A 25909-nucleotide genomic window follows, 5' to 3' on the forward strand; every position below is an offset into this window, starting at 1 on the left:
TTTTTATTTGTTCTAATTAGTTATACATGACAATAGAATGCATTTGTACATTTTGATACATCATTCATAAATGGAGTATAATTTCTCATTTTTCTGATAATACTTGTTATAGGACCACATCAGTCATGCAGTCATATGTGTAACAAGAGGTAATGTCTGTTTCACTCTACTATCCTTCCTCCGTCCATATCCCATCCCCTCCCTTCACTCCCCTCCACCTAAAGTAACTCTGTTCTTCCCAAGCATGCCCCCTGACCCCTCCCCCCGTTCATTGTGAATTAGCATCCGCATATCAGAGAAAACATTCAGCCTTTGGTTTTTTTGGGATTGGCTTATTTCACCTAGCATGATATTCTCCAACAGTGAAGAAGATGTCATCTAGTCCTTGTCCTTGTGGGAACAAGGACTTTCTTGAGGAAAGGCAGGAAATTACCAAAAAATGAATGAACAAGATACCTATGATTCCCAATAGTAAAAAGGGAATGGGGCCAAGCACGGTGGCTCATGCCTATAATCCCAGTGGCTCAGGAGGCTGAGGCAGGAGGATCTCAAGTTCAAAGCCAGTTTCAGCAAAAGTGAGGTGCTAAGCAACTCAGTGAGACCCTGTCTATAAATAAAATACAAAATAGGGCTGGGTACGTGGCTGAGTGGTTAAGTGCCTCTGAGTTCAATCCCTCGTACCAATGAAAACAAGGCAATGTGACAGGATGACAAGATAAACTGCTGTAGGAGTGTGCTGTGGTTTGAATATGGGTAGTGTCCCCCCCATAGTATAAGAATATGCCTTGGTCTTCAGGGTGGTGTTATTGGGAGGTGCTGTGGGACCTTTAGGAGGCAGATTCTAGAGAAGGGTCCTTGGGCCATTGCAGGTGTACACTTGAAGGGGATTGTGGGACCTCATCCCCTTCGCGTTTCTCTATGCTTCCTGGTTCATGAGGTGAACAGTTGGCTTTGCCTGCACATCTTGCCATTGCCATCTGGTGTCCTCAGAAAAGACCCAAAGTGATAAGGCAGCCCAATCTTGGATTAGAATTTCCAGAGCCATGAGCCAAATAAACATTTTCTCTTTATAAATTAATTGCCTCAGACATTTCATTATAGCAAAGCAAAACTAACTAGTACAGAATGCAATATGAATGGGTTGGAGAAGGACTTTGAAGAGGTAATATTTGTGCAGAGTCTGATTTCAGGGGAAACTACAGCACTAGCACAGTGCCTTTTTTGGTTGGTGCTCAAAAATTTATTTAATTGAGAAACTGTCACATTTTATAATAAAATACTTATGATTGGAGATATTCGTTTATAGATGCAAAATATGGACATTTTAGCACCTGTTTCAGGATGTTGCAGTCTGATGTATGGATTGGGGCTTGCTGAGGATTTAAGGAAGAAATAGGAATTGCTAACTTCTATTTTCTGTTTACTTTTCAATTTTTAATTACTGTAGCCTCATCAAATGCTGCTTGTGTAAATGTGACTTTGGCTACATTCTCATTTGATTTTAAATAGGGATACAAGTTAATTAGCAACAAAAAAGTGGACAGTACTCAATCTTTCACAAGTCTGACTCACTGCCATTTGTTAAATATTTCCATTTGTTCCCACTCTGCTAAATTGTCATGTAGTCATATGTGCCTAAGATATGCCAGTTTGTAAGCTTTCACTAAAATGTGCATACCAAGACATATTTCAGTTCTTAAATCTTTCTCTAATATTTAGAAACAAAAATTTTAAGCAATCTTAGGAATTGTATAGTTTTATAAATGTTAATAATGCTTTAAAAAGATGAAATGATTGATACAGGATACATTATTTATACTTGCTCAGAAGATGAAACCAAAAATTATTCTAAGAATAGTTTATTTCTGAATACTCATTACTTAACACTTTCAGTAACAATTTTATGAAGGGAAGCAAAAGTTATTTAAGAAGTCATTTAAGAAGAAGATGCCACATAATCTGGTATATCTAAACAGTTAATAAGTGAGAGAAAATATAATAAAGATGGTTAAGATATGTGAGGAGCTTCAAAAGAGAATGAATTAATCATCAAAGGATTAAGAAAAAACTTGAGAAATCTGATGACATCTTAAAATATTTTTGCAAAAATACTTGTGACATGAAATTCAGTTATGAAAGATGGCATCTCCTACTATCCTGCAAAAATCAATACTTAATTTATTCTTTATTCATTCTCTAATTCCATGCTTAGTTGAACATATACCCTCAATTTTATTCAACATAAAATAAATTTCTCTCATTTTCTAGTGTAATATTTTGCATTAGTCAGTTTTTTTGTTTGCTATCATGAAATATTGGATTCTGCATAATTTATAAAGAAAGGGAGTTTATTCAGCTCACACTTTTGGAGGCTGAGATTCCAAACAGCATGGTGGCAGCTCCAGAGTGGGCCCCAGTTGGTTGCATCACATCATGGTGGATGGCATTATGGTGGGAACACAAGCAGGTGGGAGAGATCACATGGTGAGACAGGAAACCAAAGTTTGAGAAGGGCCAGCCTTGCTCTTTTATAATAACACTCTCATAAGAACTCACCAGGGTCCCACAAGAACTACTTCAATTCTGTCTGAGGATAGTACTCTCAAAGACCTAAGTACTTCCCTACAGTCCCTACCTCTTAGATGTCCCATCATATCTCATGTTTCCATAGAGTGGAACACCCCCTCCCAGGACATGAATCTTTGGGAGACACATTCAAATTATCTCCAAATCATAGCATATCTCAAGATAAATTTCCAATAAAAACTTTTTTTTCACTCTGTGAAAGTTTATTCCCATTTGACCTTGTCTCATTAAAAGGGAACTTTTCTCATATTAGTTATTCTTATTACTGAAAACCTATGCTTCTTACAAGGAATCCCAAACCTTGACCAGGCTTTCACTTGGATATGCAGCCTTGGTTCTCTCTTAACAATTATACTAGTATGTTTTGTCATATAACTAACCAAAGGTTAGGTGAAAGGAGTCATGTTACATGCCTGCAAATTATGTATATTTAAATCCTTCCGCAGTTACCTTTCCCCGAATCTCAGCAGCAATTTGAGGAACTAGTATGCTAGTATGTTCTACAAAACCTAAATGCAAACTGATTTTGCCTCTCCTTCCTGGCTGCCACTGTTTCCCAGTGGTGTCAAGGGCTAGCCCCACTGTGAAACCCAGAAAGGAGATGAAGTTGGGCATTGACTTCAGAATAGTGCCATATCCCTGTTTTTAATGCAAATATCTGATTCATAATTTTATATAAGTGGTGAGAAATACAATTACCTATGTGTTACTCTATCCGAATCTAGTGTCAACACTGGAGATAGGCCAATTGCACCTCCCAAAGTGCTACTTTGGCAAATGATGGAAAAAGAACTCAGACTCAGGCACCAATATCTGAGGAGAAGAGTTTTATTCAGGAGAAATGGAGCACTTGTCACAGAGGAAGTTGCTTCTGTCTTTATTGCCTATAACACTGTCTTCTATATGCTTGCAGTTAAGCTAGCCATACACCTTAAAGGTCAAGCCTTGCATAAGCAGTGACTAGTCTATTTGGCAGATTATAGGTTGGTAACAGAAAGTAAAGAACTGTCGTGTGAACACAGAAGGTGACAGTTTCACAGACACCGAAGACCTGTCTTATAGACCACAGAAGAACATCCTGTTCATGGAACACAGGAAAGGAGGATAGGGCCCTAGTCCCCAAGTGGTCTGAAAGGCACATGCCATGTCAGCTTCCTTCCAGGTACAGGGCAGGGCCCTAGTCCCTGAGTGGCCTGTTTGGTGTGTCCGTCTCCTGGCAGATTGCCACATAGGCTTCTTTCAGGAGATGGGCCACACTTATGTGTTAATTTCCTCATTTTCCTTTGTTTTCTTCTAATTTAACAAATGCTTATAAATGTGTTATGTCAGGCTTATGTCCTCCTAATTCATACGTTGAACCCTAATCCCCAGTGTGATAGTGGTAGGAAGTAAGGCCTTTGTGAGATGATTAGGGCATGAGGATGGGTCCTCATGAATGGGATTAATGCTCTTATAGGAAGAGACTCAGAGCTCCCTGTGAGAACTTAGTGGTCTATGAACTAGGAAGCAGGCCCTTGCCATATACAGAATGTGTTAGTGCCTTGGTCGTGGACGTCCCAGACTCTAGAACTGTTAGATATTAATTTCTGGGTTTTTTAAAATTATTTTTATTGTAAACAAATGGGATACATGTTGTTTCTGATTGTACATGGAGTAACAGCATACCATTTGCATAATCATACATTTACATAGGGTAATGATGTCATTCTGTTATTTTTTCCTCCCCCCCACCCCTCCCACCCCTCTTTTCCCTCTATATAGTCCCTCCTTCCTCCATTCTTTCCCCCCTCACACCCCCCACTATGTGTCATCATTCACTTATCAGTAAGATCATTCGCCTTTTGGATTTTTGAGATTGGCTTATCTCACTTAGCATTATATTCTCCAATTTCATCCACTGGCCTACAAATGCCATAATTTTATTATCCTTTATAGCTGAGTAATATTCCATTGTATATATATACCACAGTTTCTTTATCCATTCATCAACTGAAGGACATCTAAGTTGGTTCCACAGTCTGGCTATTGTGAATTGAGCAGCTATGAACATTGATGTGGCTGTATCTCTGTAGTATGCTGATTTTAAGTCCTTTGGGTATAGGCCGAGGAGTGGGATAACTGGGTCAAATGGTGGGTCCTTTCCAAGTTTTCTAAGGAATCTCCACACTGCTTTCCAGAGTGGCTGCACTAATTTGCAACCCCACCAGCAATGTATGAGTATACTTTTTCCCCACATCCTCTCCAACACCTATTGTTGCTTGTATTCTTGATAATCGCCATTCTAATTGGGGTGAGATGGAATCTTAGTGCAGTTTTGATTTGCATTTCTCTTATTACTAAAGATGGTGAACATTTTTCCATATGTTTGTTGATTGCTTGTAGATCTTCTTCTGTGAAGTGTCTGTTCATTTCCTTAGCCCATTTGTTGATTGGGTTATTTGTATTCTTTATGGAGAGTTTTTTGAGTTCTTTATATATTCTGAAAATTAGTGCTCTATCTGAAGTATGAGTGGCAAAGATATTCTCCCACTCTGTAGGCTCTCTCTTCGCATTGCTGATAGTTTCCTTTGCTGAGAGAAAGCTTTTAGTTTGATCTATCCCAGTTGTTGATTCTTGCTTTTATTTCTTGTGCTATGGGAGTCCTGTTAAGGAAGTCTGATCCTAAGCCAACAAGGTGAAGATTTGGACCTACTTTTTCTTCTATAAGATGCAAGGTCTCTGGTCTCATTTTGAGGTCCTTGATCCATTGTGAGTTGATTTTTGTGCAGGGTGAGAGATAGAGGTTTAGTTTCATTCTGTTGCATATGGATTTCCAATTCTCCCAGCACCATTTGTTGAAGAGGCTATCTTTTCTCCATTGCATATTTTTGGCCCCTTTGTCTAGTATGAGAAAATTGTATTTATTTGGGTTTGTGTCCATGTCCTCTACTCTGTACCATTGATCTACCTATTTTGGTGCCAATACCATGCCATTTTTGTTACTATTGCTTTGTAGTAGAGTTGAAGTTCTGGTATTGCGATACCCCCTGCTTCATTCTTCCTGCTAAGGATTGTTTTAGCTATTCTGGGTTTCTTATTCTTCCAGATGAATTTCATGATTGCTTATTCTATTTCTGTAAGGTACATCATTGGGATTTTAATTGGAATTGCATTGAATCTGTATAGCACTTTTGGTAGTATGGCCATTTTGATAATATTAATTCTGCCTATCCAAGAATATGGGAGATCTTTCCATCTTCTAAGGTCTTCCTCAATCTCTTTCTTCAATGTTTTGTAGTTTTCATCGTAGAGATCTTTTACCTCTTTGATTAGATTGATGCCCAAGTATTTTTTTTTTTGAGGTTATTGCAAATGGAGTTGTTTTCCTCATTTCCCTTTCAGCTGTTTCGTCGATTGTGTATAAAAATGCTTTAGATTTATGTGTATTGATTTTATAACCTGCTATTTTGCTGAATTCTTTGGTGAGGCCTAGAAGTTTTCTAGAGGAGTTTTTTGGAACCTCTAAATAAAGAATCATGTCATCAGCAAATAGTGACAGCTTAAGATCCTCTTTTCCTATTCGTATCCCTTTAATTTCTTTAGTCTGCCTAATTGCTCTGGCTAGAGTTTCGAGGACAATGTTGAATAGAAGTGGTGAAAGAGGACATCCCTGTCTTGTTCCCGTTTTTAAAGGGAATGGTTTCAGTTTTTCTCCATTAAGAATGATGTTGGCTATGGGCTTAGCATATATAGCCTTTACAATGTTCAGGTATGTTCCTACTATCCCTATTTTTTCTAGTGTTTTGAGCATGAAGGGGTGTTGTATTTTGTCGAACGCTTTTTCTGCGTCAAATGAAATAACCATATGATTCTTATCCTTAAGTCTATTGACATGATGGATTACATTTATTGATTTAGGGATGTTAAACCATCCTTGCATTTCAGGGATGAACCCCACTTGATCGTGGTGCACGATTTTCTTAATATGCTTTTGGATATGGTTTACCAATATTTTGTTAAGGATCTTTGCATCTATATTCATCAAGGATATTGGTCTAAAATTTTCTTTCCTTGATGTGTCTTTGCCTGGTTTGGGTATGAGGGTGATATTAGCTTCATAGAATGAGTTTGGTAGGGTACCCTCTTTTTCTATTTCCTGGAATACTTTGAGAAGTATTGGAATGATATCTTCTTTGAAGGTCTTGTAGAACTCGGCTGAGAATCCGTCTGGTCCTGGGTTTTTCTTGGATCGTAGGTTTTTAATGGCTTCTTCTGTTTCATTGCTTGATATTGATCTGTTTAAATTGTGTATGTCCTCCTGGTTCAGTTTGGGAGGAGCATATGTCTCTAGAAATTTGTCAATGTCTTCAGCAGTTTCTATTTTGTTAGAATACAGATTTTCAAAGTAGCTTCTAGTTATGTTATGTGTCTCAGTGGTGTCTATCATGATATTTCCTTTTTCATCATGAATTTTAGTAATTTGAGTTTTCTCTCTCTTTCTCTTTGTTAGTGTGGCTAAGGGTTTGTCTATTTTGTTTACTTTCTTAAAGAACCAACTTTTTGTTTTGTCAATTTTTTGAATTGTTTCTTTTGTTTCAATTTCATTGATTTCAGCTCTGATTTTAATTATTTCCTGTCTTCTACTACTTTTGCTGTTATTCTGTTCTTCTTTTTCTAGGGCTTTGAGCTGTAATGTTAGGTCATTTAGTTGTTGACTTTTCATTCTTTTCTGGAATGCACTCCATGCAATGAATTTTCCTCTTAGTACTGCTTTCATAGTGTCCCAAAGATTTTGATATGTTGTATTGTCATTCTCATTGACCTCTAAGAATTTTTTTATGTCCTCCCTGATATTTTCTGTTATCCATGTTTCATTCAATAGCATATTATTTAGTCTCCAGGTATTGGAGTAATTTCTGTTTTTTATTTTGTCATTGATTTCTACTCTCAGTCCATTATGAACTGATAGAACACAAGGCAGTATCTCTATTTTTTTGCATTTCCTAAGGGCTGCTTTGTGGCATAACATATGGTCTATTTTCGAGAAGGTTCCATGTGCTGCTGAGAAGAAAGTGAATCTGCTCGTTGATGGATGGAATATTCTATATATGTCTATTAAGTCTAGGTTATTGATTGTGTTATTGAGTTCTATGGTTTCTTTGGTTGGATTTTCTTTGGAAGATCTATCTAGTGGTGACAGCGGTGCATTAAAGTCACCCAGAATTATTGTGTTGTGGTCTATGTGATTCCTGCAATGGAGAAGGATTTGTTTGATGAACAGGGATGCACCATTGTTTGGGGCATAAATATTTACTATCGTTATGTCTTCCTGATTTATGGTTCCCTTAAGCAGTATGAAATGTCCTTCTTTATCCCTTCTGACTAACTTTGGCTTGAAGTCCACTTTATCTGATATAAGGATGGAAACCCCGCTTTTTTACTGAGTCCATGTGCATGGTAGGCATTTTCCCATCCTTTCACCTTTAGTCTGTGGATGTCTTTTTCTATGAGATGAGTCTCTTGCAGGCAGCATATTGTTGGGTCTTTCTTTTTAATCCATTCTGCCAGTCTATGTCTTTTGATTGATGAGTTTAGGCCATTAACGTTCAGGGTTATTATTGAGATATGATTTGTATTCCCAGACATTTGGCTTATTTTTGGTTTTTAAGTTGACTTGGTTTCTCCTTTGAGTGGTTTTTCTCTAAGGTAGTTCCTCCCTTTGCTGACCTACATTGTTGTTTTTCATTTCTTCCTCATGGACTATTTTGTTGAGAACATTCTGTAGTGCAGGCTTTCTATTTGTAAATTCTTTTAACTTTTGTTTATCATGGAAGGATTTTATTTCATCTTCAAATCTGAAGGTTAGTTTTGCTGGGTATAGGATTCTTGGTTGGCAACCATGTTCTTTCAGAGCTTGAAATATGTTGTTTAAGGCCCTTCTAGCTTTTAGAGTCTGGGTTGAGAAGTTGGCTGCTATCTGTATTGGTCTTCCCCTATGTGTAATCTGATGCTTTTCTCTTGCAGCCTTCAAAATCCTATCTTTATTTTGAATGTTAGGCATTTTCATTATAATGTTCCTTGGTGTGAATCTGTTGTGATTTTGTGCATTTGGTGTTCTGTAAGCCTCTTGTATTTGATTTTCCATTTCATTCTCCAGGCTTGGGAAATTTTCTGATATTATTTCATTGAATAGGTTTTTCATTCCTTTGGTTTGTATCTCTGTGCCTTCCTCAATCCCAATAATTCTTAAATTTGGTCTTTTCATGATGTCCCATAGTTCTTGGAGATTCTGTTCATGATTTTTTACCATCTTCTCTGTTTGGGCAACTTTATTTTCAAGATTAAATATTTTGTCTTCATTGCTGAGGTTCTGTCTTCCAAGTGGTCTAGTCTTTTGGTGATGCTTTCCATTGAGTTTTTAATTTGGTTTATTGTCTCCTTCTTTTCAAGAATTTCCATTTGGTTTTTTTTTTTTTTTTTTTTTTTTTTTTTTTTTTTTTTTTTTTGAGAATCTCTATCTCTTTGTTGAAATGATCTTTTGCTTCCTGCAGGTGCTTTTTCAGCTTATTGGTATTATCATTCATTGCCTGCATTTGCTCTCTTATCTCATCCTTTGCTTCGTGAATCATCTTAATCATGTATAATTTGAAGTCCTTTTCTGACATTTCTTCTAACATACTGTCATTGGATTCTATTACTATAGAATCTAGACTTGTTTGGATCATTTTCTTCCCTTGTTTTTTCATGTTGTTCATGTATCTTCCCCTCTAGCAGTGCAGATCTGGGGTATTGCAGATTTCCCCCTATAGGCTTATAGTGGCCCTATAGGTTTCCAAAACCCCTTCTTTAAGGGCGGATGAATATCAGCAGTGGCCAATTCAGATACTATGCAATCCTAGACCAAATAGCCCCTATGAGGACAATAACAAAATTGTCATAATAAACAGAATGAGTTCAAATATTATCTTCAATAAAACAAACAGATTTACAATAAGTTCTGCAGTTTCTAATGGAGGACAAAGAGGATGCAGAGGGATGTAGAATGTGGCTGTTAATTGGATAATAAAAGATTATACAGAAGTTCTAGATAATAGAAAGGGTGAGAGTGTAATCAAAAGAAATTGGATGTTAGCATGCAAAAAAGGGAGAAAGAGACTCTGAGGGAACAGGTAAACAAAAGGAAAAGAGAGCAAGAAAAGTAAAGAAATAAAAACTTAAATTTTTTTTATAAGGAGAAAAAAAGAGAATCTACAGTATAACAGTCATATAGTAATGAAACCTCCCAGTGTTCAGTAGTCTGATGCATAAGAGGTACCTGATAATGAACTTCAAGCCTCCTGCAGGCATCTCAGGATGGGATTTGCCCCACCTAAGGATTGGAGCTATGGCTTCCAGGATTATCCAAGATGGCTGCTCTGGCTTCAAAATGTGTTGGCAAATGGGGAGCTGCAGCTTAGGGTGTGGACGTGGTCATCTGGAGGTCCTGAAGGCGGGATGCGGTTGGTCAGGCAGGGGTCCTGGAGGTCCAGTGTGTTTGGTGTGGTTGTGGGATCCTGGAGGCCAGGTGCAATCAGTCAGTCTGCGGTGATAGGGCGCAGTCAGTTTGTCTGGGGGTCCTGGCAGCAGGGAGCAGTCAGTCGATGTGGGGACCCCAGAGGCAGGGAGTGATCAGTCGGGCTGAGGGATCCTGGAGATGGGGCTCCATCAGTCCGGCCAGGGGTCCTATGGGACCTGGCTGTTGTCTCAAAATGGCGGCAGCCACGTGTAATCAAACCTTCAGGTACTGTGACAGAGAACTTCCAGGCAACAGCAGGCAGGTGGTACTCCACTGGCGGTCGGCGATCAGTTTGCTGTTGTTGGACAGTCAAGAGGTGAACCTCGTGCGTTAGGTGATGGAAAGGTGTAAAGCAGGCGATGGACAGGCAAGAGGCAGGTAAATGGCTGATGATAGGGGCCTGACAGTGAGCAATCTGCACTCAAAAAAAGGCGTCGATATGCTGGCAGACTGCAGGTCATCACAGCAGACAAATGGGGTAAACACCAGGGAATCAATAAGCAGCAAAAACTGCCTCACCAAGAAACAGATATCCTCTGCTTGAAACCGGAGTTATGGAGCGACAAGGAATGCCGCCTCCCTCTAGTCCGCCATCTTGGATCCCTTTCTGTTGTTTTTAAGTCACCCAGTCTGCTACAGTAGTCTGAACGAGCCATTATAATATAGCACTAGTTATGTTTTGTGCCCTCAATCCATTTTAATTAGTTCATTTGATATTCAAAATTTCCCTGTGAGGTTGGCACTGCTGTTTTCAACTCAAATTTTTAGAAGTAGAAACATGTACAAACCAACTTAATAGCAGAATTTGGATTTGAATTCAGAAATTTTCTGATTCCAGAGTCTGTACTCCTCTTAATCCTTTATACCTTCTCAATTCAGTCTTCTGCTTGTCTTTCTTTGTAGAGAAAGTTCTGTAAGTAGATGTTATATTTGCATATATACAGAATAACAGAACTGAAATAACTCTGATTCAGGTCTATTGCTGTGTGTAACGTGCTGACATTCACCAACCACACCTGCCAGAAAGAAATTTCAGATATACAATAAAGTATCAAGATGGAGATTATGATTAAACTGTAGCTTTTGTAACCCCTTCCAGGTATTTTCTGGACAAGTGAGTGCTTTTCTCTGCTCTAATACTCTAAATCCTAGTCCCTCTGTCCTGATGACTCCAGGATCCTGCAGAGGGAATTGAAAACATCTTGCACTCCTGGCTGCTCCAAAGTAACAACCTCTGATCCCTGGCCCAGCATTGCATTTCTTTGGTGCTTATCTGTATTCTTACTTGTTTCCTTTTTGTACACACTCTTAGCTGGTTCTATTGGATTTATTATTCCATTTTACTTTTCCTGTGTTCATTTAGTTTCTTGACTTTCAAAGTTGCTTTTTTACATTGTCCAGTTTGTATTGTTTTAGTTTATTTAATTCTCCCTCTTAATCTTTGGTTTTAAAATTAAAATTACGTTTGTGTTTTGTATATCTTATTTATTTTTTACAGCTCTTTGTCACTCTGTCTTTTGTTATATATCTTTTTCTTGCTATCATAGGTTTTTTTTTTTTTTAAGCATGTTGTGGGGATCCACTCAGAACACTAGACTTGATATGAAGATTATTTAAAGTAGAAGACATCTAAAAAACAGAAAGAAGTCTTCTCAGAGCTTCCCTATCTAACTAAAAAGGGTAACTTCTGGGAAACGAAGTTAACATGAATTCCCTCTTTGGGGGCATTTTTGGCCATGAAGAAGATGAAAGGACACTTGTACCTGTGTAAAGGAACATTATCACAACCTTTTGTATCTTCCAAAAGTCCATTTGTCTTTCCGAAAGAAATCCATTTGTTATTCCTGTAGATGTCTTTTCTCCCACTTCTTTTCATTATGCAGTTTGGTATATTAGCTTCTAACTTCAATAATCCATTCTAGGAATTTAACCTAAACTACATCCCCAGGCCCCTAAATTCAAACTAGCTAATTTTTTGTTCGCTCCCATATACATTTAAATAAACCTTTTTTTTTTTTTTTAACTCCCCATAATCTATGCTTTGTCAGTGTAAACACTGTGAAGGTTACCAGACCTTAATCTAAAAGGCTACAAGAAAAGTCCCCCCCCCAAAAAAAAAAAAAAAACATTGTTCAAGTATTTTGTAGATAATTCTACTGCACAGAAGAGTGCTTGGTACAAAAAAAAAAAGGCACTTAAGTATTACTGAGTTAAAGAAGTAGTGAACAATTTGTTCAAAAGGCATTAGAACTGAAGAATAAGTAGAATGTGGAATGCAGTGAAAGAGTGAGTGGTCAAAGAGGTGATTTTTCTCCTTTTAATTTTTCTTTGTGGGGTAGATAAAGACCAGCACCATGAGAAGATTCCAGGGATCATTTTTAGAGGTTTATATTGTAGAGAAACTTTCTACAACATAAATGTAATTGGCCGTTAGCAGAGCAAAAAGGACGTGCAGAAGTGATAGCTTGTACAAAAATTCTAAAATGCAAGCTTTAATACTCAGTATACCCTGACTTCCTAAAAGAATGACTTGCAGATAGCTTTTAAATCGCCTGTTTTCATTGTAATCCATGTCTATGGAACAATTTGTTTTAGATTATTGTAGAATTTATAAATTAGAATGCTTCTTGGAATTCTTTTTAGTATATGCCAGAGACTCTGACATTTCTGTGATGCTCTTATAATCTGTTAACTCAAATTTCATATACTGATACATCTGTAGCAATCCTACTTCTCCAATGTCCCTGGGGGAAAAAGTTGTCCCTGTACTAAAAGTTACTAATTGTAGCTATAACAGATGATCTCTCCTCTACGCATTTACCAAAATATGTGGATGATTTTCAAGTTATTTTGCTAGTCATTTTGTAAGAAAGATAGTTAGAGTGGATTTCATCTGGATTCTTCTTTAGCTATTCCTTCCAGGTTTGAATCAGTCAGATTCTTTGTCTTAATTTCACATTATATATTCCTCCTTATAATACCAATGAACATAAATCTTGTTGTATTCAAGTATATTTTAAGATTAGCTGACACAGAAACATGGAAACATACCATTCTATAAATAACCAAGATTTCTTTACTATTTTCAAGTTTGTTTTAAAATTTTTTATAGAGTTCCCCAAAGCCTTCAGATATGTAAGGACTATTTAGGTTAAAGTAAAATTTAATATTTCCTTTCTAAAAAAATAAATGCGACCACTTACAGCTTTTAAAAAGTTATATCTAAAGGATAAAGAGAGAAATGTGTAAGACTGTCTCATGCAAGCATCTATATTTCTGGTTCAATTTATTTTAAAATAAAAGGGGTTTTATATTATTTATTATCCCTGACAATCAAAAAAGACAATATAAAATTTCAAACATCTAAAAGGCTTCTTTTTAGGCAAGCTGAAATAATTTTCCCTCATCTTCACTGAGTACTTATAAAGTACAGATGCTGAGGCATGAGCACCTTCACAGTTTTATAAAATCAAAGTCACTCAAGTGAATTTTGAAGAGATGGTAACATAAAATAAAGGTACTTTTCCTCAAAGATGTTTAAAAAGGGGATCAGCATCCATCAATTTGAGTGTGACAAAAGTAAACTAGTAGAACTTCTCTATTAGTACCAAGATAAGTAGCCTTCTAGACAATATGGTCGAGCCATACCAAATAACCTAGATAGTAAAACATTAAGATTATCACATTATGTAATTTCACAGTTCACAAAACTCTGATTTTTACAATTGTGTAAGCAATGTAAGGTTTATTTTACAAATAAGGACATTGGGATTTTGCATGTTTAGGATACTTATGTAGGATCCCAAAGCCAGATTTCTGTTAAACATGGAAGACTGGACAAAGGTATTAACTTTACAAAACATAGGAATACAAAGGATGGATGAAGAAAAGCCAAACAGTATCTTTGAAGAGATGGAGGGGAAATTGACTTAGCCAACCCAAACAGGTGGATCATGGACCACTAGTGGGAAAGCCAAGAAATCACCTATGGAACCAGCTATCTTCAGAATTTGAGGTTGGGGTAAGGTAAAAACAGGGAGGATGTGTAAGAAGCATCAGGACCTGACAACTCCTCCCAATTCTATAGAATTTGTTATTGTCTTTTCTCAGTCCCTGTAAAAGATTGGGAAGTGTAGAGGGAGTCCCTGGCAACAAGAGGCTAGTATGGGGAGCAAAGGGATACAACAGATGAAAGACAGGATACCCTTTAAAAAAGGGGATTCCATAAAAATGTAATAATGGAGGTTTAAAAAATTGAACCAGTATAAGACGTAAAATCAAGTGGAAGTCCCAGTCAGTTCTGGTGAAGCCAGCATTTGAAAAGTTCCTGCCATAAATGCAGAACCTTGCTCCACTCTTTGGAATTCCATGCTTCAATTTGGACTCTGAGCCAAGAATAACCAGACTGAAGTCAGAGACTGAAATACAGTCATACATCCATATCCATGGGTTCTGTATCTGTGGTTTCAACAAATTGAGGATTGAAAATAACCAGAAATAACCAGAAAAAAATTCAGAACATGTCGACTTTGTTATTATTTCATAAAAAATATAGTAAAATGATTATTTACATAGCATTGTGTTAGGTGTTATGAGTAATCTAGAGATGGTTTAAACTATATGGGACTATGTATATAAATGATATGCAAATACTATACCATCTTACATAATTTGAGCTAATTTTATTACCTATAGGAGTTGTGTAACCAATCCCCTATGGATACCAAAGGACAATTGTAATTAGAAGAAAAAAAAAACTTAAAGGAAATAAAGTATCCAGGAAGAATGGAAAACTATTAATATTATCAGAGAGATGAGAAGATAGTACATATATGGAAAACTAACAATATTCTGTTATAGGAAGAAACATGCAGAGAACAAAACAGGGCTCTTGGAAATTTAAAAATGTGATAGCAAGAATGAAAACTCATTACAAAGGTTAGAAGATAAAGTAGAAAAACTCTCCCGGTAAATAAAACAAAAACAAATTAATTTAAAATAGATTTTTTTAAATTAAAAGACCAGTTAAGGAAATCTGACATCTGAAGTCTAGTTAAGACTTATAGAAATTGAGGACAGTGGAAAAATAGGAAAAGATATAGTCGAATACAATTTAAGGAGACTTCATAGAACTGAAAGATGTGCATTTTCACATTCAAAGAGTTCAGTAAATATCTGGAAAAATTAATGGAACTACTCATACTTTAGCATGTCATCATGAAATTTCAGTGCTTTAGGATACTAATTATTAGCCAATAAAATTAGAAATACATAATCTATTGATGACCCCTCACATTCTTAAATAGTTTGAAACAATCTTTGAGCAAAGAGGAACTTAAGAGAGAGATGGAGTCAACAAATCAATGGAAATAGGAATGTGTTATACCCAAACCTGTAGGGAGAAACTTTACCATCTCAAATGTCCATATTATTAAATGAGTGATGAAAATAAAAGGAACTACTCTCATGAAATTAGGAGAGAACTACCCAAAGAGTCTGAGAAGGCATTAATAAAAATAAGAAATTAATGAATTAGAAATGTAAAAAGCTATTTATGAAAAAACACAAATGAGAAAAATCTTTTGAGTTAGAAAATTTCTTAGACATCTGATAAAAAAAGAAAAAAATTGTAGGATCAAAAACTAAAAAATGAGAAATAACCTAAGATATGAGAGAGATTTTAAAAAACTAAAGTGAGGAGGAAAAATATTTGTGGGCCTAAGGGTTCTAGAGTAATTTTTACTAATCTGAAAGAAATTCATAAACCATTTTGAAGTAAAAAATAAAATGCAAAATAATATATATAGTGACAATTCATTTTTAAATAAATGCAACAAAATATATATGTGCATGGAAAATGAATGAGCGAAATGAGTAAAATCATCTCCTGAGAATGGGATTATGAGTGATTTTGACATTTTTACTTACATGCATGAGTAATTTTTTCCTATTGAAAAATACATCAGTTATATAACAAGAAGTATAACCAACAGTTATTTTAATAAAATTATACTAAACTCTTAAAAAGAAATATTAGCATTTCGGGAAAGATAATTTTAAGTTTAGCAATTTCCACTGCAGTTTCCACACAAAAATGTTTTGTTTTGAAGCATTATATCTGTTGCCTTTTTTCATATTACTCATATGGTTGGGTCAAGGTAATGAAGCAGAGTAATGATAGTCTTTTCCTTTAATGAGGTAAAGTCAATAGGGGCAGAAATTTGGTAATTTCTCTCTTAGAAACTCTGATTATGAAAAAACTAAATATACACAAAAATAAAGAAAATAGTATAATGGATTCACATCCATTCCCATCTTCAATGACTATTAACAAATTTTATTCTCTCTTATCTGTTCATCCCCAGTTTCATTGGATGGTATCGAAGTAAATACCAGGTATCCAATTCTTCTACTTATAAATATTTCAGTGGTCTTAAAATATGGATTTTCTAAAAAAAATTACTGTAATACCATTATTCTACCTAAAAAATTTGATTTCTTAATATCATCAAATACTAGAGTTCAACTTTGCTCAATAGTTTCAAACTCTTCCCAGTTTATTTCAATTAGGATCTGAAGTTTATCTGTTTCACAAGTTTTTTTCAGTATTTCTTTATCCTTTCTATTTTCTAATTTAGTAATTTCATATTTTATCTACAATTGTTATGTTCTTATGTTTGCTTTCTTTTTGATAGGAAGTTTAAAATTTTGAATATTTATACTTAGACAACTTAGTTGTAAAACATAAGAAATCTACATATGTAATTTTTAGTAACAAATTCACATATTGATAGATCTCAGGAAATTGCTTGAAAATTATTTAGAAAAGTAATTTTGAAAAGCATTTGTGTGTGTGTGTGTGTGTGTGTGTGTGTGTGCAGAGGATTGAAACCAGGGATGCTTAACCCTTGAGCCACATCCCATTTCATATTTTATTGAGAGACAGGGTCTTGCTAAGCTGCTTAGAGCCTTGCTAAATTGTTGAGGCTGGCTTTGAATTTACAATCCTCCTGCCTCAGCCTCCCAAACTGCTGGGATTATAGGTGTGTGCCACTGCACCCAACTGAAAAGGCTTTTAAAAAGGAAAAAAAATTATTTTAAGTTGTATTATGTTTGTGTATTGTAATGAAGGTGAAAGCACCCAGAAACCACTCCAGATGTGGGAACTCAAGCAAAAGATTTTATCAAGTGGATAGGCAGAGTGTGTGCCCGCAGGGTGAGAGAGAAAATGAGAGAGAGAGAGAGAACATAGTGAGAGTGCGTGAGAGAGAGAGAGAGAGAGAGAGAGAGAGCACAAGAGCAAATGAGAGAGTGAGCAAGAGTGAGGAGGAGAGAGAGTGAGGAGGGGGGGAGAGAGTGAGGAGGACAGAGAAAGAGAGAGAGCAAGAGCACAAGAGCGAGAGTGAGGGAGAGAGAGAGAGAATGGAGCTATTCTTAAGTAGTGGAATTTCACGGGCTAATAACAACGGACCAATGGCTGGTGAGGAGGTTTGTGGACCAGCAATCTGGGTTGTAAAATGGTGTAGGGAGGGCGGGCAGCAGAATACTGGCGACAGTAAATGGCAGATCTGATGCCAACAGAAGGGAAGAAATGGGAATTGATATCTCTCTGATTCAGTGAACCACACTTTCCTGGTCTTTCTTCTGCTTTGACATTTATTCTCAGAATTTTTTCAGAGGCCCTCTGCCTCTGCATGATGTTGGGATTCCTCAGGAGTCAATTTGGAGCCCATCTCTTCTGCATCATTTTCTCATAGGATCACAAAATTTCCCTGGTTCTATGATATCACTATTGCTAAAATTGACTAAAAAAATATTTTCACATTGAAAGTTCAAACAACAAAATAGGGCACACTGGCTTAAAATTTATAACTTAAATCCCCAAATTAATATATAGAGTTTCTTAAAAGTAGAAAAGAGGTGAACATGGTGGGTCTTGCCAACAATCCCAGTTCCTGGGGAGACTGAGGCAGAATAATCAGAAGTTTCAGACCACCCTTGGCAACTTAGTAAGACACTATCTCAAAAAATTAAATATAAATAAGTAAATAAATAAATAAATAAATAAAACAAAAGATAGGGGATGTAACTTAGTGGTAGAACACTGTTCAACCCCAGGGCTTCAAATATCTCAAGCATACTGTTTACCCATCCTAAAGGAAGAACTTGAAGGACTCAATGGAGAGTTTTGGACATTTTCTTACTCGTGTGCTCCTCAGTGGTGGTAGACCAGGATACAGTGGAGGACTTCACTGTGACTACAAGCAGGGGGAATATACAGGATAGGTTGCACCCAAACCCTTTGGTTACAATTTGTTTACATAGTTTACTATGTTTGGCAGCTGCTTTGGACAAAACTTTATCACCCAATTTCAGAGACAGGTTTCGGTCTCTGAAAACAACTCAGTTTAAGGAAGTATAGAGATACTATTTTCATCACTTAGCAGTTTGGCAAAACTTGAGGAGTTTGACCACATATTGTATTGTTAAGGCTATAGGAAAGTAAACACTCTCATGCATTGCTCAAGAGCAAAGAAAAAAAGGAGCACACTCTACAGAGGGAAACTTGTCAAGAGCAAAATTACATATGCATGCTTACTGAGATTCCAAATTCCTTGTTGTAAGAATTTAATGGAAACATTGGTAAAACTATGAAAAGTCTGCAAAAGTTGTCAAAAATCAAAATGGAGTCTCTTGTGTCAACCTTTAGAAAAAAATAAATAAAGCCAGGAGATTATAAAGGTAGACTTCTTACACATGATTCCCTACTGGTAGTTATCACAAAAGAATCTACTAGGATCATAACTTTGAATAAGAAGTACTTCTACAAGACTTTTGCTCAGTAGAACAATTATTTGTTCAACCTCTGACTGATGCTACTCTTGTTATTAATTGGCATGGCAAAAGATTATTGATTCAAAGTACCTTATATAATTCTCCTCCTTTTCCCTTTAAAAATTTCCCTTTGTCTCAACCACTTTAAATATTCCCAAATGTATATGGCATGAGCATCCCACTACAATGCTCTGCTATTCCATTACATTGCTATTCTCAAATATAACTTGATTTTGCTTCCATTACCTCTTTGTTTTTTAAGTGGCAAAATCCAGAAAATGACCTATTTATCTATTAACAGAATTTGAATAAATTATAATACATTCCCTTAGTGAAGCAGGGTAACTACCTTTTTGGTGAATCAATCAGAGCACAGACATACTAGAAAAACATAAATAATTAGACATATACATATTATCATTTTAACAAAATGTTATGAAAAATAAATGTTTATTTGAAATTATTTATTCTGAATTTTAAATTTTCTGTTACAAAAATGCTCTTATTTAAACAAAAACAGTAAGGCTAGTTAACAGTGGCAATCAGTAGTAATTGATAGGAATATCTAATTTAAAATAATGTGTGACAAGAGTGTAATAATACATTTATAATGTTGATATATCATAAGCATCACAGGATAATTATTAATTACTGGGTTGGGGATATAGCTCAGTTGGTAGAGTGCTTGCCTCACAAGCACAAGGCACTGGGTTCAAATCCCCAGCACCACAAAAAAAATGATTAATTACCCCAATACAGAAATTTATTTTAACTTTATAATAATTTTATTGGATTAGTATGTATTCTTAAGATATATTTAGTGTAAGACTTTTTAATAATTTAAAATGGTAACCTCATGTTTCTCACTATCCCATGATACAGTGGATTATTTTTACTTTTTCTGTTTTCTTTTCTGAAAATATTTCTTTGAGCTGCTTGTAGTTTTTCAGACAGCCTTTATTTCTTTTATATCACAGTAAACTGAATGTAGTCAAATGTTAAATTCACTTTGACTTGCAGTTTTGCTCTTATCAAAGTGATGTCACACTATTTTCTGGTATCAGTCCAATCTGGTGATATCCAGCTATATTTTCTGCAAATGCACTGTTTAAACACAGAACACTTAGGATTTTATTCACTAGTAAAAGACTTAGTTTTGTAGGAATTTGTTTCCATCTCTCAAAAAATGTCATCTAAAAATATGTCCATCTACTGTGTGTTGTTTAGGTCAACCAACTATTTGTCAATCAGTTCCTTTGCATTCATTAATCACTAGTCTATACCTAAAATGCTCATTGTTTTTTCAACACTAGGAAACATATAGGATGTTAAAGCTTTGTTTCCCATGACAGACAATTTTTAAAGGAGAGAGGTAATTCGGGCACTGGGAGGAGGTATGGGGAGTCCAGGAGAAGGGAACCTCAACTCAGGACAAGTGGGGTTCTTGATCAACATTGCAAAAATAAATTTAAGAATGTATCAGTTAGAGACACAGACAGATTTATTTAGTAAAGCAGAGGCATATTCAAGGGAGAATGTGGGCTATCTAGAGATTTAGAAGTCTTTGGGGGTTAAACAAGGAATACATATTTGTGGAGAGCAGTCTGTTTCCTGTTAAGAGTTACTCCATGATGTACAGAACAACAGTTTTCAAGTCATGCCTAAAACAGAGTTACTCCATTTTGCAAAGCAGTAGTTTGGCATAAGCTACTTCAAAATGATTCTACACCTTGTTTATACAAGTAAACAACCACCATCTGCCTGGCACAATCGTATGGCACAAACTGATAAATTTATCATGCTAAAAAATTAACACATGCGGACTTATGAAATTAATCAGAAACACAAGAATGCATGACTATATCAAACCTATATCAGAAAAACTAGGTCCATGAGCGTATCATATGCACCAGACCACTGAAAGAAGCAAACTCACTCAAGGCTCATAAAAGGAGAAGCACCTTGAGAATGGATAAAGAGGCACCCTGACCCTGTAACCTGGCTGTTCATCTAGATACTTGCCCAGGAAAATCACAAGAGCAATGAACCTCTGAGTCTCTGTCCCTTAGGTTCAGCAGAGTGCAGTTTCTCCTGCCTGTGATGACCACACCTGGCCTACTCCAAGCTGACATCTCAATCTACTGTTTAAACCTTGCTGCCTAGAATAAGTTCCTACACAGCTCCATACCCTGAACAAGTCTTTGACTGGTTTGTAATCTCTCCCTCTCTCTTTTTTCTTTTTTGATACTGGGACACTTTACCATAGAGTTATATCCCCAGCCCTTTTTGGTTTTTTTGGACATTCTCATGAAGTTGTTTAGGGCATCACTAAATTGCTGATGCTGGCCTCAAACTTGTGATTCTCCTGTCTTAGCCTCCCAAGTTGCTGGAATTACAGGCACTTGCCACCAAGCCCTGGCATAGCTCATAATCTTATCTGTCCACCTACAGTGAGTTCTTGCCATCACATCTGCTCTCTCTTTGCTCTCAGTTCAGCCTCCAACCCCTGTGGCGTCTTTCTTAGATTTTCTATACTATACATATATACGTATATATATATGTATAAAATATTTACACATAAATATTATACATAAAACAAATACATATGTTTGTGTCAAGTGTGATGTATGACTTGAATGTTATAGATATTAGAAATTAAATTAGAATAAAAGAACCCTTGATTGTCTGACTTATGACAATGAGGTGACCCACCAATATTGAATGAGCTGCTACTAAGAAAATTGTGTAGCTTATGAATTTATTGTTATTCTATAAATTCCAACATTGTGGAAAGACACAAACATGTCTGGTTTGTGTTAATGACATAGCTGGCTTATAACAATATTCAAGGGGAATACGAGCCATCTCAAGAGGGAGAAGTAGCTCCTTGGTCTGGAGTATAAACATATACAGAGAGAGTAGCTAGGGGCTGAACTATACATGAAATCAGGGCAGTTACACAATATCTTGCTAGTTTTCCTCATGCTTGCACATTGTCCTCATATCCTGTTACTTTGTGTGGGTAAGTATGCAGGTCAGGGAAGAGGGCTGGGTTGTTGAGGAGTCGCTTACTTTGCTTTACTAGGTGCTTCCTGTACTCTATGGTTCATGGGTGCTTTTTCTTTGTGCTCGATGTAGCTTTCTTTCTCAGTATCCCCAAGTTCCTATCTTGATTAGAACTTGTGAATTGAATTTGGATTTCAAATATATTATAGTTTTTTTCAGGGGCGGTTATCAGGAATTGAACTCAAGGGCACTTGACCAATAATAAGCCACAACTCCAGCCCTATTTTGGATTTTATCTAGAGACAGGGTCTCACTGAGTTGCTTAGTGTCTCGCTTTTGCTGAGGCTGGTTTTGAAGTTCATTTAAGTTCTGAAGCAGTCTTTCTTTCCTCCAAAATTAGTTTGTGATCCTCCTGCCTCAACCTCCTGAGTAGCTGGGATTACAGGTGTGCACCACCACGTCAGACTTATAGTTTGAATAAAGAAAATTTTGTTTTACTTAAGTGCCCAGTTCTGATAGTATAAACTTGAAATATATTTATGTATTGCATTTGAAATGTATGTATTTCAAATACATATATATTTAAGTTCTGAAACATTCTTCCCTCCAAAATGAGTTTGTTTGTTTCTTTACCAGTCACAATCAACACATAATACTGAACAACTCAGATGTCAATTTATCCTTTTCTAAATATCTTATGGCTTCTGCAAAAATCATCAGTTTTGGAGAAATACTCTGTTTCTGTTTTACTATAATTTTTTCTACATTCTCATCCTCAATGTATTTCGTGGTACTTAAGGTAACAACCACTGCCTTAAATGCCAGGGATACAGTTTTGATCAAAACAGGCAAAGGGCCTGCCCTAAGGAACTCTCTTATTCTGAAAGAGACAATATGCACTTTTTAAATTTTTATAAATCAACCTTATTGAGGTTTAACTTACAGGCAATAAAATGCACACATTCTAAGTATATTTTTCAGTGCATTTTTATAAATGCATTCACCCATATAACTGTAACCTTACTTAACACACAATTTCCACTACCTCAAATAAAACTCTATCCAAGTTAATTCTTTCTTGACCTCTGTCGATTTAGATAAGATTTGTCTTTCTCTAGAGTTTCTTGTAAATGGAATGATACTTTTAGGTAACTGGTTTCTTTTGCTCAATATACTTTGGAGATTCATTCCTGTTAGCGATTCCTTTTCATTAATAATCAGTATTCATTTTATTGTATGGATTCATTATATTGTATGCACCACAAGTTGTTTATCCAATCACCAGTTGGTGAACCACTGGGTTGTTTCCAGTTATAATTAAAGCTGCTATGAACATTAATGTATAAGCATTTGTGTGGTTACATGTTTTCATACTAGGTAAAGACCTAGGAATGGAATTACTGGATCAAGAGTAAACGATTATAAGAAAATGCAGTTTTCCAAAGTGGTGGTCCTATTTTGCAGTACCATCAGTCATGAATAAGAAGTCTTGATACTCTGATCCTTGTCAATATTTGGTACTGTCTTTTAAAATGTTAGCCATTGTAGTGGTTATATAGTGGTCAAGATTTGCCTCTAACCCGTACCAGTCTATTTATATAACTCTACTTAAAAACAGGCCATTTTATTCATAATAAAAAAATATTTTTAGTGGTAGGTGGACACAATATCTTTGTTTATTTCGTTTTTTAACGTGGTGCTGGGGAACGAGCCCAGTGCCTCACGCCTGCCAGGCAAGCACTCCACCACTAAGCCACAACCATACATTTTAAGAAGAAAATGGTTGTCTTGATTGGTGATATTTTGTTTCCATTTTCCTTCAGGAAACTCTCAAGCGCTGTCTAGAAAATAAAATCCTAGTGTCAAGTAGTACCAGCACTATGGAGCTGTTGGAGACCAGATGTTCATCCAGAACCCTACACCTCGCAGGTCTGCGGGAACCTCCCAGGTTCCCTTCAGTATTCTGGTCACTAATTGCCCCGGGAGCCGCGCACTACAGGGCGGGCTCTGAGGCCCCAGGCTCCCGCCCCTTTCAAGAACGCGCCCACTACTAGGGACTTGCTGGGAAAGGAATGTGACTTCCGGTCTCGCGATTAGCTCTAATTCCGCGAGAAGAGAAGACTTCCGCTATCGACCGAACGGTGGCGGTGGAGAGGAGGGGGTGTGGCCGGGGAGAGCCAAGTCCCCCGGAGTAAGGGAGAGGGGGCGGGGTCGCGCGCACCGGGCGTACGCATGCGCGCACGCGGCCGGTCGGGCAGGGCTGTGAGGGGAGGGGGCGGCGGCGACGGCGGCGTCGTTATTTCCGCGGTCCGGACGGTGCGTGGCGGCGCGGGTGGCCACGGGAGAAGTAGGTAGGGACCGCCCTTGCGGAGCCACTGAGACCCCCCCATTGCTCGCGTGTCCGAGAGCCGCAGCCCCCCGCCCGTGTGGCGGACCCTGGGGACGCCAGGTCACCCTGGGGCCCCGGCCCTCCAGCCGCGCTTCAGGTAGGAGCCCAGGGCTCCCCGGTGCCCACAGTCCGCCGAGGCCTGGGCCTTGCCGGGTATTAACCCGGCGACGACCCGGCGCCTGGTGTGCCCACCCTTCTGCGCGGCGACAACCCTGTCTTTGCTTCCGCGCGCTGTGGGGCCGGGTCTTGGCCGGCCTGACCTGGTGGGGCGGCCATGGAGCAGGTCCCTGCCTCAGGTGCGCCCCCGCTGTGAGCCTGGCTGGTGGGACTCTGCGGTGCGCGTCCGCAAGCTTTGTCCCCCGTCAAGGCTGTACCCTAGTCCTGGGCCCAGGAGAGGTTGGCCCAGTGAGTTCTGCCCAGGTGAAGAGCTACCTTGACTAGAGTAGTTGTAGCTTGGAGTCCTGACCTGCGAAAGGGTACCTTGAATTGTGCCTTGGTCATTTGTGGCCAGTATTGAAAGTTGAAATCTCTGGAGTTGATTCTTTTTGGACCAGTGGTGGGATGGTGTGTGATTTTTCTTCAAGAGTGGCAAGGCAACCTATGAGCCCTGGCATGTGGTGCACTATTTGTAAATGAGAAGCAGCAGTGATAATAAACGTGAAATTTCTTTGCATTAGGTAGTTTTTTTTTTTTTTTTTCAACAGTACTATCCTCAGAAGAGTTCTGCTTTAGAGTTTAGTGTTTCATCCAGTACTTAAACAGTTTTGTACATACTCTGCCCTGAAAGCTACCTCCTCTCTCTTATACCAGTGTTAATTTTACAGGCATAATGGTTATGAAAGCTTCTGTAGATGATGATGATTCAGGATGGGAACTCACTATCCCTGAAAAAATGGAAAAAAGCAATACAAGCTGGGTGGACATAACCCAAGATTTTGAAGAAGCTTGTCGAGGTGAGTTTGAATTTTCGTGTTAGAAATTCTAAAGCTGGGAAAGGGCAAAGTAAAATCATGATTGCTTTCTAAACTTACCTTGATAAGTGGAAAAAAAAATCAACAGGTAATCTTGGTTTATTGTTTGCTAACCACACTTATTAAAGCCAGTGTGCATTAGATGTAGCATTAAATACAGATATTGAAGTAGTTTTTTTTTCCTATTAAATTCCTCTAACTTGAAGTAACAAATTAGAGAGTACATAGCAATAGTTTCTACCTGTGAAAACACTAATTATGTTGACCAAAAGTATTTTTGTATATTTGATGTAGGAAAATGGTCACAGCCCATTATTCCCTGCTTAAGATCCTCTAATGGCTTCCTATTGCAGGTAGAATAAAATTCAGACTCTTTTTCCATGACTTTATAAAATCTGGTCCCTGCCTACTACTCAGACTTCATTTTTGTACCACTGCCAGACCAGTTCTAGTCATGAGATCCTTATTAATCATATCAGAGTGATTTCCCAGGGCCTTTGCACATTATTATTTTAATCTTAGATTGCTTTGTGCCAGGTCTTCATAAGCTGACTAAGTCTTTATCCTTAAAAGTTACTTCCCTAGGAG

General features: G+C 37.3%; 1 protein-coding gene across 4 annotated transcripts in view; it reads left to right on the forward strand.

Moving 5' to 3' along the window:
• The first annotated feature begins 24168 nt into the window (after positions 1-24168).
• Positions 24169-25909, forward strand: part of Naa35 (N-alpha-acetyltransferase 35, NatC auxiliary subunit) — a 103926-nt gene continuing 102185 nt past the window's right edge. Inside the window, exons 1-2 of one of the 4 annotated variants that reach the window (XM_047525656.1) lie at positions 24169-24312; positions 25175-25303. In XM_047525656.1, coding sequence (XP_047381612.1) covers positions 25180-25303 — 124 coding nt within the window. In that variant the 5' untranslated portion in view covers positions 24169-24312; positions 25175-25179. The other 3 variants (XM_047525659.1, XM_047525658.1, XM_047525660.1) reach the window with 3 other exon arrangements.

The sequence above is a fragment of the Sciurus carolinensis genome, chromosome 14, assembly GCF_902686445.1.
Source record: "Sciurus carolinensis chromosome 14, mSciCar1.2, whole genome shotgun sequence".
NCBI classification, from domain to species: domain Eukaryota; kingdom Metazoa; phylum Chordata; class Mammalia; order Rodentia; family Sciuridae; genus Sciurus; species Sciurus carolinensis.